Source organism: Cryptomeria japonica, chromosome 8 (genome assembly GCF_030272615.1).
Source record: "Cryptomeria japonica chromosome 8, Sugi_1.0, whole genome shotgun sequence".
Taxonomy (NCBI): domain Eukaryota; kingdom Viridiplantae; phylum Streptophyta; class Pinopsida; order Cupressales; family Cupressaceae; genus Cryptomeria; species Cryptomeria japonica.
In genome coordinates, this window is record NC_081412.1 from 641,017,816 (window position 1) to 641,033,070 (window position 15,255).

At 36.5% G+C, this 15,255-nt stretch overlaps 1 protein-coding gene across 1 annotated transcript in view; it reads left to right on the forward strand.

The window, feature by feature from the left end:
* The window catches only part of LOC131067733 (glutathione reductase, chloroplastic/mitochondrial), a 49,527-nt gene extending 35,900 nt beyond the window's left edge, over positions 1 to 13,627 (forward strand). Inside the window, exons 7-10 of the mRNA XM_058002859.2 lie at positions 11,985 to 12,048; positions 12,191 to 12,361; positions 12,487 to 12,627; positions 12,862 to 13,627. Coding sequence (XP_057858842.2) covers positions 11,985 to 12,048; positions 12,191 to 12,361; positions 12,487 to 12,627; positions 12,862 to 12,891 — 406 coding nt within the window. The 3' untranslated portion in view covers positions 12,892 to 13,627. The remainder of the gene's footprint in view (positions 1 to 11,984; positions 12,049 to 12,190; positions 12,362 to 12,486; positions 12,628 to 12,861) is intronic.
* The last annotated feature ends 1,628 nt before the right edge of the window (positions 13,628 to 15,255 follow it).

Consider the following 15,255-nt stretch of genomic DNA (forward strand, 5'->3'; position numbering starts at 1 on the left):
TTATCATTTCATTATGACAAGATATCACCTAAACACATGATATTAGTATTGCCTAAACACGCAATACTAAGGATAAACATATGAGGATGGCTAGATTCTCATCTTATCCAGGTTGTGATATGTGCACAAACATTTTATACAAATATTTTATCACAACACCATCATGGCACATCCATGACATACCAAAAATCCAATCATGATAACTGGTTTAGAGAATCATAAAATCATCACCTTATGATGTCTACATACAAGTGTTCATAATTTGAGAGATCGTCACCTCTTAGATATGAACATAGGGGGTGAAACCCAGAATGTCCCAACATGACAAAAGAAGTTTACACATTAAACATCTTATTTACAAAGCAGATTACCTTTCTATCATACCTAAACCTTTTCTGAAGTGATCAACCTTCACTCTGGAAAGTGGTTTGGTCAGAATATTTGCAGTTTGATCTCCTGTGCTAACATATTCCAATTTGATCACATTTTTGTCTACCATGTCTCGCACATAATGGTATGGAATCTCAGTATGCTTGGATCTGTCATGAAATACTGGATTTATAGAAAGCTTTATGCAGCTCTGGTTGTCACAATGGATGACAGTGGGTTTCATAGGTTCACCAAATAGTCCCACAAGCAACTTCCTAAGCCATACTGCTTCTCGAGCAGCCATGGAAGCTGCAATGTACTCGGCCTCGGTGGAACTCTGAGCTACAGAAGAGTGTTTTCTGCTGATCCAAGATATCATGGCTGATCCTAAACTGAAGCAACACCTTGAAGTGCTTTTCCTGTCAGTCACACTCCCAGCCCTATCTGAGTCTGTAAATCCGTGTAGGTCTAGATTGACTTTCTCATATTTGAGACCAAGGTTTAGAGTACCTTGTATCTCATAATGTGTTTTACTGCAATCAAGTGAATTTCCTTAGGCTCACACATAAACTGACTTAAGGCATTGACAGCATAACAGATATCTGGCCTTGTATTCACCAGATACATCAGGGACCCAATCATTTGTCTGTAGAGTGTAGGATCAATGGATTGTGACTCTGCTGCTGCTTCCCTAAGTTTATGTAAATTTGTTTCCATGGGAGATGTCATAGGTCTACAGTTATGCATTCCAAATCTCTTCAAAATGTCCAAGGTATACTTTCCTTGGTTTAGTATAATATTGTCAGAATTCTGCCATACTTCTAATCCTAGGAAGTAATGAAGGAGTCCTAAGTCCTTCATATCAAATTCTTTGGATAGATCATTCGTACATTGATCTATAAGATGATCATTTCCTGTGATTAATAAGTCATCAATATATAAAATCAACATTAGCATATCATCTTTATTTCTTTTGTAGTAGAGATTAGGATGTGCATCATTTTTATAGAAGCTTAGTCCTGAGAGATAGGTGTCAATTCTTTCATACCAGGCCCTGGGGGCCTGTTTAAGCCCATAGAGAGCTTTCTTGAGTCTGCACACATGAGACTCTGCATCATAAATTTCAAACCCTTCAGGTTGCTCTAAGTAGACTTCTTCTGAGATCTCACCATTTAGAAATGTTGTCTTAACATCCATTTGGTGTACCTTCCATCCTTTTGTTGCTGCAATGGCTAATACAACTCTCACTGATGTATACCTGGCAACGGGTGCAAAGGTTTCTTCATAGTCTATTCCCTCCCTTTGTGAGAATCCTCTAGCTACAAATCTGGCCTTGTGTTTCTCAATACTGTCGTCTGCAGCATGTTTGATTTTGAATAACCATTTAGATGAAACCACAGATTTCTTGGTTGGCCTAGGAACAATCTCCCAAACGTCATTTTTCATAATGGATTGATACTCTTCAGACATGGCATCCTTCCATACTTGATGTTCAAGTGCATCTGATACATTGTTTGATTCAGTTTTAGAAAGATTATTCATAAGAGCAACATAGCTAGTGAATTTATTAGGTCTTTTGCTTTCCCTGAAGGTTCCTGAAGGAGCAGCAAACTTCTGAGCTTCTACTACAGTCTTGGTGGCCCATAAAGGTCTTTTCTTGAGGTTTTCTTTAGGTGGGTTTGAAGTTTCACCTATGGTTTCCTCAAGATTCTCCCTCTGAAGCTCAGGAGTGGGGTCTTCTTCTATGTTAGGAGTGGGGATATAGATTTCAGGCTCTATTGTACTTAGGGCTCTTTTGAAAGCTAAGTCTTCTTCAAAGATTACATCCCTACTAAGTTCAATATTTCTCTGACCATGTATATATATTCTATAGGCTTTGGATGTTTGGCTATATCCTACAAGTATTCCCCTTTTTCCAGAAGGTTCTAGTTTTAGTCTTTTCTCTTTAGGTACATGTTTATAGACAGGACACCCAAATTTTCCTAAGGTGGCTGATATCTGACTTTAGTTTGGTAAATACTTCCTCAGGAGTTTTATCTTCAAGATGTGAGTGAGGGCATCTGTTTTGGATATACACAGCAGTGTTAGTTGCTTCTGCCCAAAGATTGATATTTAGATTCTGATCAAGAATCATGGTTTTGGCAGCTTCTACAATTGTCCTATTTTTCATCTCAGCTACCCCATTTTGTTGAGGATTATAAGGTATTGTTAGCTCCCTCTTAATCCCTGAGTTTTTACAAAAATCTCTAAATAATTCTGATGTGTATTCCCCCCCATTATCAGTTCTTAGGGTTTTGATTTTATTACCTGAGTAGTTTTTTGTCAGTGATTTAAACTCTTTAAACCTACTAAGGATCTCTTCTGATTCTTTACACTTCAGAAAGTAGATCCAAGTTTTCCTAGAGTAGTCATCAACAAATATTACATAATACAAACATCCTCCTAGAGAAGGAGCGGACATGGGTCCACATACATCAGAATGAACTAATTCTAATACTTTGCTTGTTTTCCTAGTACTATTATGGAAGACACCCTTGATATTTTTACCTAGGGCACATCCCTTGCATGCCTCTAAATGATATTGCTGCAACTTAGGTAAACCTATGACAAGGTTTCCCATAGATGACAAAGCTCTATAATTCAAGTGACCTAGTCTTCTATGCCAGACCTCATTTGCATTGTTGCTTCGTGAATCAGGGCTAGGTTGGGCTCTATGCACAACTCATACAAATAGCCTCGTCTTTGACCAATGACTTTAGCTTTCTTGATGGAAGAATTTTTCGGCCAAGCCAACACCTAGTTCTCCATGAAGGTTATTCTGTATCCGTTATCTTCTAGGGCTGATATGGATACTAGATTTCTCTTGATGCCGGGGACATATAGTACTCCTTCGAGTTGCAATGATATACCCGTCTTCAGTTTGATGATGCAGGAACCAATTCCTCTAACTGGATGTGAGGAATCATCTCCGATGGTTACTTCCTCTTCATTATCCTCTGTCATGGAGTCTAGCACTTCTCTAAACCCTGTAATGTGTCTGGATGAACCACTGTCGATCACCTAGGAGTTAGACTTATTTGATGCATGGCTTTAAGTGCTGAGTAGAGGACATAGTTATGGGAGTTATCTTCTCTTTTAGATTTTCCTGCTCTGGCAAATGTGGCTTGTTTGGCTCTCTCTGGACATTTTGCAACAAAGTGCCCGAACTTATCGCACCTGTAGCATTGAATATGTGATAGGTCTCTCTTTGAAGTGTTCTTGCCTTGATGACCCTTCCTTTTCCTAAAATGCTTCTTCTTGGTTGTCTTATTTGGGTTAGTATTTAGGACTTGAAGGTCTTCATCTATGTTCTTTTGTTTTACTCCCATCTTGTTCAATCTTGATTCTTCTTGGAGACAATCGTCCCTTAATCTTTCAAACTTAGGATATTTGGACCTTGCACTGATGCCTTGGACGAATGTACTCCATCCACTAGGCAACCCATCTAGAGCAATGAGTGTTAACTCTTTGCTTTTGATCTCGTAATCCAGAGTTGCTAGTTCATCTCTTAGAGTTGATATCCACATAAAGTAGGCATTGATTGTCTCCCCCTTGTTCATGGTGATATGATTTATTTCTTGTTTTAATGCCAGAGTTCGACTTGCATTCAATATCTCAAATGTGCTTTCAAATGCTTTGAACATTTTATAGGTTGTCTGATGTTTTCTTATGATGGGCATTATGTTGTTTCTCACCCCATCAACTAGTATTTTGATGGCTTTTTCATTTCCTTCAATCCATGCGGTTTTGTCAGGTTCATTTTCAGGTTGATTATTTTTAGTTTGAACAAATGAATCCACTTTGTTCTCTTTTAAGATCATCTGGATTCTGAACTTCCAAGCTGAAAAATCATCGCCACCTCCGAGTCTGTCTTTGAATCTGATGTAGTATATAACCTTGTTCTTAAATTATTCACAAAATTGAATAGCCTCAAGTTCGATCAACTTGGCTCTGATACCATGTAAAAGTTATTGCAATTTCCAATTTAATAAACAAGTTATATGCTAGATAGTGTATTTATGATTTTTGGTATTATTATTATGACAATAATATTATTGTCTTTCTTTTCTGCAGGTTTGAAGGATGAACATGTATCGATTTCAATGTCTTCCTTTTCTTTTGAATGATGTATATATAGCAAGGCAGCCACGATCAAGTGGCACCTTGATCGGACATGTCTTTTAGACATGTCCGACCAAGATGTCACTTGGTCGTGACTGTCTACCGATTCACTTCGGTGTTTATGATAACTAATCGGTGCCATTTGTATATGTTAACAAATCGATATAAACACACTCGATTATGAATTGGTGTCAAAGCAAATGATAATGGATTATAAACACACCCGATAATGAATCGGTGTTTGTTGAGACATGGACCAGCTAGGAATCGCCCCTAGGACCTTCCATACGCTGCTGGAGTGCTCTACCACTGAGCTACTGGCCCCTCTTGGACCAGCCCATCGTCGGTCCAGGTGAGGCTTGTTTCCAACACCAACACCCCCCTTAAGCCACACCTCTCGTGTGCTTGGGGCTCCTAGCCTGGACCTGGCTCTGATACCATGTTGAGACATGGACCGGCTAGGAATCGAACCTAGGACCTTCCATACGCTGCTGGAGTGCGCATCGTTGGTCCGGGTGTGGCTTATTTCCAACACCAACAGCGTCAAGGCAAACAATAACAATAACTAATAGCATTATATGCTATCGGGTTAATACCCCGATAGCATATTAATGTCGATTCATTTATGAATCGACATTAATATGCTATCGGGTTACTAGCCCGATAGCATTTAGATCGACGCTTAACTGTGTTAAGCAGGTCGTCGATCTAATCCATCTTTATCCAATATCAATATCATATCAAGATCAAAGGTTACAGTCTGATAAACATATTCAGTTCGGAAAGCATAAATCAGATAATCTAGTAGTATAGATGAGTAAACCAAAACAGAATAGAGGAGATTAACGAGTTAGGAAAATCTTATCTTGCAGAAGCTACTAATGAATTAACAATATTATGCAATATATCTTCTTGTTTATCAGAAAAAAACGCAAAACCTCCCAGACTCACAGTAATTCAAAAACCCAGTTTTGAGCCCAAAGCAATTTACATACATACATGATTATCTTTAACATCCATAAATTAAGATTCATCCTCTCATTCCCATAGCATTTTTCCACATGGAAATTCATGCATATGTTTGTGTAAATTTTGGTCTTAGCGGAAAATGTTTTCTTCTTTGCCTTTGGATTTTTGTGGCTTAGTGAGTGGGTTAGCTGCAGATTAATGTCAGGTTATAGAAATTTTTGGACCAAAGAAAAATGATGGTGCAAAATTCGGTTTCTTGCAAAAAATTCTGGTTTGTTTCATTGTGTTTGAAATGTTCCAAGAGTTTATCTTTGGAAATATCATTTCTGAAACTTTTTGTTACTCAGATACATATTCAGGATGATAAGCAAGTACCTGTTGACGTGGATGAAATCGCATTGCTGCAAACTCCATACGGCCAACGCAGAATAGAATAGCCGACTGATTATCCTACTCTCTCTTGAGATAAGGAAGTCTCTAATGCTGTTTTCTAAGTTTGATCAAAGGAGACTACCTCAAGGTTTCTTTTGTCAGGTCTTGACTGCGGGATCTCTCAGTGGCTCGATGTGTTTATGCTGGAAACACAAGGGGGACTTACGTTTAACTGGCAACAAGCTAGTCTGCTGTGATTCTCGAATTACGCAATAAAGAGCAAAAGGAAAGGTTTAGGAGATCTAAGACTAACAACACGGGTATGCGGGTAGACGGATTCAACATAACCAATTCCTGCTTGGCCAGAATGGCTCACAACCTTGCAAGAACGGTGCAATCTTCAAAGGAACTTGGAAGATTTTCAGATTGGAGACGCACGGCTAAGCACCCAATTCTGGCGCAGCTCAGACGGACACCTGCAATTGAACTAAGCACAATCGAAGGCTCAGGTTAACCACACAAAAAGATACACAATCAGCATATCCTCAATGGTATGAGCCTGAATCTATCAAATACCTGCACACCCAAAACATAAAGATCTATCTAAAATGCTGAAAGAAACCATGCAAACAAGATGAAAACAAGACAATAAACACCAAATCAATGTTTATATATTGATCTCATCTGCCTATTACAACAATTTCTGCAGCATCTCTATGCTACTGCTAAGATCTAACCTATTCTAACTCTAAAATCTAACTATCTAACCATCTCCCTATCTAACAATCTCTCTCTCTCTAACCCTTTTCTAACCTTTACAAAAGAAAGGCCTCTGCCTTTTATATATATTACAATTTTGAATCAGAGGCCAGGATGGACTGCATCCAAGGGTCCTGATCTGCCTTCCAGAAGCTGACAGCCTTGACCCATGCCGAATTAATTCTCAGTTATCCAACCAGCCACTATCTCAACTACCTGCCACTATTTGGCTTAAATTCAGGTCTATCCAATCTTCTTGGTGGTTGGGAATAGTTATCCACAAAAATATCTTGCACGGGACCCATAGGCAGTTTGCAAATTTGGAGTATTTAAACTTTTGAATTTTCAAAACCTTTCACTTTTGGCTCATGGGTCCGAAGTTTGAGGACTTAAGGCGAATTTCGGACCTTTGCCATCCTTTTGCAAATTTCGGAGCCTACATATATTTTGCAAAAATTGCGATTTTCAAACATTTCGCCCCTAGGGTCCAAAAATGGACAGTTAAGTGTATTTTCAGAGCTTTCACGTTTTTGGCGAATTCTCATTTTCGGAGCTAAACCACCTTTTGCAATATAAGTGAACTTCGGACCCAAACATGTTTACAAAATCGGAGTTTGAAGGCGTTTTTACAAATTTCTGAGTTTTTGCGATTTTAAAATGAACTTCGGAGTTTCGGACGCTAAACGTTTTTTGGCGAATTTACCCAAATTTCGGACCTAAAAGCGCATTTGGAAATTTCGCGATTTTAATGCGAACTTCGGAGGTAGGGTCCGAAATTGGGCGTTTAAGTGTTTTTCGGGGCTTGAAGCGCTTTCGTCAGTTTTCGGACCTAGTGCGTCCTTTTATTTTTCGCGTTTTTAAACCCAGGGGTCCGAAAATGGATATTTCGGGTTTTCGGACCCGAAGCGTCCGTTTTAAAACTTCGCGCTTTCTTTTATTTTCTTCCAAGGGTCTGAAAAGAGGGACTTAAGTGACTTTTCGGAGCAAAGCACTTTGCGTTTTAAAACATTTCACGATTTAAACTTCGGAGCTGGGGTCCGAAAATCGCACTTAAGTGATTTTCGGACCTTCGGACCTCACAACACCTTTTGCGATTTTGTCATATTTAGAAATTTATACATTTCCATATGTCTTTCTCCTTTCTTATACTTTAAGTTATATTCCATATATACTTTCAGGATGTTTGAGAGTGGTTTCGGCCCTCCAGGAGTTATATTGCAAATTCTAGTTTTTGGAGGTTTCTTCAGTTTTCAGAGTTAGCCAAATTTCAGGATCAGAGAATTCCAGACTTAGCCAAATTTCAGGATCAGGACAGAAAGGCACAAACTGGGGGTCCCTGTCCAAGACGGGGATGGGTGTGCGATTCGCACAACAGTACCCAGATGCTTGAAATAGTTCCCTGGGATCATAAACTCACATTATCTTAAAGAAGATTTAACAAATGGCAAATTTTTATTAAATGGATCTCAATTATATCATTAAATGGGACTTCTAGTTGGTGGCAACAGGATCCTTGGAATTGCTGCTCCAGAAAGTGGTCATTAAATATTAGTTAAGGTCAAGAAAGCGGTCATTGAATGCCCAGTGATCTTCTAGGTATCTTCACCAATTGGTGACCTGTTGCCACCTTTTATAGTGATAAACATGACAATGAATATATGATGTATCGGAAATTTCTCATAGTATAAGGTGTTTGGCCTTGGCGTTCATCAAATATCTTCTAGTATGTTGAATGTTCTTATTCTGTTGGTATACTCTTCCTGTTTAGTAGAGTCTGAAACTCTTTACACAATGGAAGTGTTGACGTGTATTTTGTACACAATCAAACACAGAATAAAATACCCAAGGGTACCTTATCCTCTCTTGAATAAAGCCTCTGATTGCAATTTTAAAAAAGTGGGACGGTCCTTCAGTGAGGGACGGGAGCACTTTTGCAATTTCAAGCCAATTCGTCCTTTGCTAGTCTTCCAAATTATCTTCAATGGATGAATCTTGCCCTCCTTCATTCATTTCAATCACGCAACTTGCCTTGCCTTTGCCAGAAATCTGTATTTTTAGAAAAAGTGGGATGGTCCTTAAGTGAGGGACGGGAGCACTTTTGAAAAAGTGGGATGGTCCTTCGGTGAGGGATGAGAGCACTTTTCTCATCTTGGCATACCCTTTTGTTCTTTAAATCTCTCAATTGCGTCCAAGGCATAAAACATCCTTCGTCCTTCCCATCCAAGTCAAGTTTTGCCATAAAATATCAAACAAATAGGAGAAACTTGAAAAAGTGGCACGGTCCTTCAGTGAGGGACGGGAGCACTTTTTGTCATTTGGGTTGATTTACTCTTTTGGAATCCACTTAAATTATATTCAATGGACAAAACATGCTTCCCTTAACCTCTTCAAATCATAAAATCACCTTAACCTTGCAAAGATAGTGCAAATTTGAAAAAAGTGGCATGGTCCTTTAGTGAGGGACGGGAGCACTTTTGAAAAAGTGGGATGGTCCTTCAGTGAGGGACGGGAGCACTTTTCCTTCTATCTTCAAAATTCACCAATTTTGTGCCTTCAAAATCTTCAAAAGTATCAAGTCATGTCCAATTGTCATTCTGGAAGACCCTGCACAAAACAAAATAGAAAAGTCAGTGACAAATATGCATAAAATAACATTTGTGCTCTGGTCCCTTGGAGAGGGACGGGAGCACTTTCGTCCTTTCTGGCTAAAATATTCAAAATTTAGGTCTCCAATCATTTCACAAGGCATAATTAGGTCATCTTCAAGGCCAGGAATCAGTTATCTTGAAAAAGTGGCATGGTCCTTCAGTGAGGGACGGGAGCACTTTTTGTGTTTCAGGCATCATCTTGCCTCCAAAATTTGATCAAAATTTACCTAGGCAAAAATGTACAATTTCATCTTCAAAACGCTAACACTTAGACAAAATTTGAATTTTCCCTCAAAAAACCCTGACTAGACCTAACCCGAGACATATCTGACTTCGTGACAGATTTATCTTATTTCAAAAATCTCAATCTTCGGGAGGATGCGTAATAACCTTCAAAATTTGACTTGACTCAGCTTGAAAATATCCAAAAGAAACCTCTAAGGTTTAGCCTTAGCCCAGACAACTCACTTACTCAAAACCCTAAAAGCAAAGAGAAGAATAGGCAAAACAAAAGCAAAAAGAGGGGGTCCCCATTTTAATGGGGCGATGTGTGAAATGGTCACAACAAGAAGGTAACATGTAAACAATAGTAACAATTTTGCCACTATAATGTTTTTTCTTATGTTGTTATTCTTCAAAGTCAGTTGATTGAGGCTTATTTCAGGAGACCTGAGAATTATTTCTGAAGACATTATATTTAGTGGGCATCTGATTAATGAAGAAATCTAAATAGCTTCTTCATAGTTGTTCTTGATCGTGACATGATAACATATGTAAAAAGAGAATGTTTTCATTAGGCATACCCTTTCCACATTGAGGGAACATTCCTGGTTGGCATTTATGAATTAAGCTGACAACCATTTTGGGTTTTGGTTTGCAGATTTGGATGAAAAAAAATTGGGGTTGGATTCATTTTGTGTTCATCTATACAAGAAAAAACAAAAAGCTCTTTATATATGACCTTGATTTGATCTATATTTCCATTATAATCTTGAAAAGCTATATTTCTAGACCACAAAAGGCTTTTCTTAAACAAATAAATAAATAATTTTCCTGTCACTTTATTAATTAAAACGATCGCATTCAAAAATAGTAGAAAGCTAAAACTAAATAAATAAAAAACATTTATATGTAAGCCTATTGTTAATTAATGAAACCTAAAACTAATTAATTGGAAATTACAATAGAAGATGTTTTATTAATTAAAAGTTAAAACGATCAAATAGAAGATCGAAAATGAAAATCATTGGTGGCATTCTATACATCTTGAAACACCATAGGTCTTCGCAGGGGAGAACACAAATTTGGCTTAATTATTTTTTAGGAATTGGGGTCATATATATAACCAAATTTCCTATATTTAATTTTTAAACCATAGACAATTGACCTCTTCAAATAATGTCATCCAGTGAGAATACATGATTTATTTATTTTACGAGAATACATGATTTATTTATTTTTTATTAAAAACATTTTGATTAAAAATTATTTTAACTTCAACTATTCAAAAGTTTAAACATTACAAGAATTGGAACTGCACTTCATGAAAACAAAAAAGGAAATGTGATTGGCTGTGGCTGGGAAAATTCAATCCAACGTTCAGACAGCCCCTCACTATATATAGTCCCATTGGCAGGAACCAATAAATATTTTTCAGCACACTAAATTAAAACGATCACCCAAAAATAGTAGAAAGCTTTAAAAAAATAAACAAAAAATGACTATATCAAACCCTATTTTTAAGTATTGAAAGCTAAAACTAATTAATGGAAAATTAGAAAAAAAGATTTTTTTATTAACCAAAAAGTTCAAACAATCAAATAGAGGATCAAAAATGAAATTCATTGGCCTCATTCCATACATCTTGAAACACCATAGGTCTGCAGTGGGGTGAACACAGATATGAGCAGAATCTAAAAATGCGCCCTGCACTTAGCTGCCCTGCTTGGTGCTGCGAATGCTGAGTAACTAGCCACTATCATTTTTCTTTCGTGAAATGTGAAGGAGAAAAATATTCAGAGATTTTAAAATATTATAAAGGCAACTTGTGGAGTGTTCGGGCAGGGCACGCAATTTTTCTGCCGGGTTCTCAACGGGTTCGTGCAATGCCATCCCAGACAAACCCATAGTTGTCCACATGTGCCCAAACAAAATCCCCTAACGAATTGGTCCTGAATACAGACCGGGTTTGGACTGGACCTGGATTTTGGCATAGCAAGGGACAAACTGGCAACTTATTTTACGAGTATTATTTTGTGTTTCATGTCTTTTGTTTTGGCATTTTGTTGCTGCTATTTTTGTACATGCTCTAGGTTGTTCTCCTATATCAGGATCTTTAATACTATTCTTTGCTGTGCTCTGGAGAGTTTGAACATGATTTTAATCCTTATTGTACTATATTGTTTTTGAGCAAGTTGTGCATATAAAACTTTAATAGATATTTTTTTAAATCACAGAAGCCCTTTCTTGCCAAGCATTCAATATTGGCATAAGATGAGCAACCATTTTGTTTTACCTACTTACTAAACCAGTTCAGAGATGTGCTGAACTGGTTAATTATGTGGGAATGGGATATCCTTGCATTTCATCTGCATTCCTCCTTCAGAATACAGATACATCAAAACGTTCTAAAGGTCATTCATGTTTGGTTTGTTTTATATTATTCTTTTCAAAGCTTATTTTAATACGTTTAATTGTTTAAGACAGATACATACCTTCTGCGGTGTTTACTCAACCTCCAATTGCAACAGTTGGCCTCAATGAAGAACAGGTTAGTACTTTTCTGATTTATATGCGGTGCGCACTCCAAGTGGTGTCTTTTACATCCCTACAACATTGTTAAGGATAACAATAATATTTGAATTGAATCCATTTTTTTATCTTGACATGTTTATTTACATCTTTCATTGCAGGCAGTTGAACAATATGGTGACATTGATGTTTACACAACTGGCTTTCGACCCATGAAAGCAACATTATCAGGACTTCCTGATCGAATTTTCATGAAAATAATTGTGTGTTCAGCAACAGACAAGGTCATAGGAGTTCACATGTGTGGGGACGACACTGCTGAGATTTTACAGGTTGGTAATACTTGATGCATACACCGATTTAAAAAATAGAGTTTCTGGTTTCTGTCTTGCAGACAAATTTTGGCATAGAAATCCTGAATTTTTTTATGTTTAATTTTATTCATTTCTTATACCAGGGTGTTGCAATAGCTGTGAAAGCTGGCTTAAGAAAAGCAGATTTTGATGCCACAGTAGGAATTCATCCTACAGCAGCAGAAGAATTGGTAACCATGCGAAGTCCTACTCGAAGAATTCGTCAAAGTGATATTCATGCTGAGGTTGGATCTCTGGCCTTGCATGAAATTAAAGATGAGGACAACTGTATTTTAAGGATGCACAAGACCTAGGCTTACTATATAGTTTGTTTGCTAAATTTTAGACATGTCTTCCTTGAGCTAAAGAATAAAAGTAATAGCTTGCATGTGTTTTCTTTATATAGTTGGGCAAAACCTATACTCCGGCAAATCTTGGATATCTATACATTGGCATGACTAGAATCTTTAACCGTGCAGGTAGGTGGTATGGCCAAAGCTTCAACATGAAGGAGCTATGTTGGGAGTTGTTATTAAACACTGGGGAGTTAACAAAACTGTTGGCATACGAATTTCTATATCTGACCCATATTATTGAAAATTACTGCTTTGTCTGTATCTACTTCACCATTGGAAAGCCCCTCCCTTCGTGGTGTTTTCCTTTCAAACATGCAATTATGTATTGATCTGAAGTTCTTCAAGAGCCAGGTTGAAATTACGACGTAATCTACTGTTGGGCATCAATGCTATCTCCTTACAATAATGTCAAAAATCCACTCTTGGAAGTTCGGGCTCTAGTATTTAGGTACAAAATAAGAATCAATGGCTTTGTCTAGTACTTAGGTATGGTTGTGATTTCATTTCTGACAATACGACCAAGCTAGTTACATATTATGCTGTCATCTAACTAGATGACAAAATCACACTTGTTTGCCAATCATTTGATCACAGCAGTTTGAAGGATGGTCGTTGAATAAGCTGCTGTTCTTTATCCCTTTGTAAATCATGTTTGTAGGCAATAGTGAAGAATTTTTGTTAAAGACAGAACCCTGAATGAAGGCAATTTTGGTTACAAACAGGGAAATTAAATCACAACATAGAGATTGAGTGGTAGAGCAAATATTAAAATCAGGAGGAAGATTAATTATTTGGACTATTTGCATGTGCATGTGCTGGTGAGTATTACCAGTAAGACATGTATCTGTTGTAATTTGATATCTTGATGAAAAGTTAGAAAATTGCATTAGCGTTTGTAAGTGTGATGAATATGGCTGAAAAAGTTACCAATAGTTATGGTTTTTTAAAAATTATATAAACATTTCCAGCTAGTGTTTTTTTTCAAAATTACATAGTATATTTTTCAACCTAATAAAGGTAAAAGAGGAAAGAACGAAGTTCACTAATTGTTTTTTAAAATAAATTTAATATACAAACATGATAAATATCAAACAACTTATTTTATGAAGGCATAAAAATACATATCTATTAAATATGTGCTGAGTGGCTGCTCTATTCTCTGGTTGTTTGATTAGGATATTCTAAGTGATGCACTACATAATGCGTGCTTGCGCATTATGCAATGCATCTATCTTGAGTTTACTCTTACCTCGAGTTGGCATACTGCCTCTTTCTTTTGTGCTCACTTGTTTATTGCACAGACAACATACGAATTTTCTTATAAAAATCACCACTTCTACAAGTAATTATATGCTTTCACAAAATGGGTCTTATTATTCACTCTAATCAAATAATATTTGATTAATTTTTTTTTCTACTAATAAAAATGACTTTCTTTTTAATCTCCATTTATTTTTTTGGTAAATAGTTCTACGACATTTATCCTTTTGTAAGCCAGCTACTGCCCTTAGGTGCATGCATCTTGAATAATGAAAAAAAGTTTAGTCAAATAAGTGTGGATATTGATTCTTAATGTAATCAACTTTCTCTCAAATAGCACTATTAACATCACAATGAGTCCATTTTATTTTAACTTCATCTATAGCTCTAAAATGAAGTCTAGATCTTTCAATAACAGTTTCAAGTTTTAAATTTTAAATTTTAAATTCACAATTAGGTTCAACATATATACTTTTCCAATCAATAACATGATTAGAACTATATATATTTTAAGTAAACTCACATGAAACACATTATGGATTTTTAATTGTAGTGGTTAATCAAGTTTACATTTTCTCTAAAATTTCAAAAGGTCCCCAAAATTGAGGAGATATTTTAACAAATTTGCCAAGTTTTAAAGAACTTTTAGGTACTTTTAGGTTTTGCTTCAAGAAAAACTTGGTCATCAATATTAAATTGTTGAACATATCTTTTTGTATCAGCCAAACTTTTATGTCTAGCTTGAGCAACCTTCATGTTTTGTTTGGCTTTGTTAATAATTTCTTCATCTCTTCCAAATTTTCATTTTCATACATTTTTATTGACACGATCTAGCTATGAAATAGGCTTATTACAATTTCAAGCATATATAGCTTCAAAGGGTGACATTTTGATAGTTAATTGACATCCTTTATTATATTGGAGTTATGTAAACTCCAATAAGTATAAATAATCTTCTCATGAATCAAGGTTGTCAATAGTATACATTCTCAACATGTCTTCTAAGATTCTTTTGACTTGTTGAGTTTGTCAATTTGGCTTAGGATGGTATGCACTAGTACCAATTTAGAAAAAAGAAGTTTTCAAAAGAAAGAGGTAAATATAGGATGTCGAAAAGAGGTAAATATAGGATGTTGATCTAAAACAATATTCATTGGAAGTCTAACTACTGCTACATGATTGGAGAAATGACCTTTACATGTTTGTAGTAAACCATTGATAAACGCAATATTGGCAAACTCCCATTTCCAATTAAGA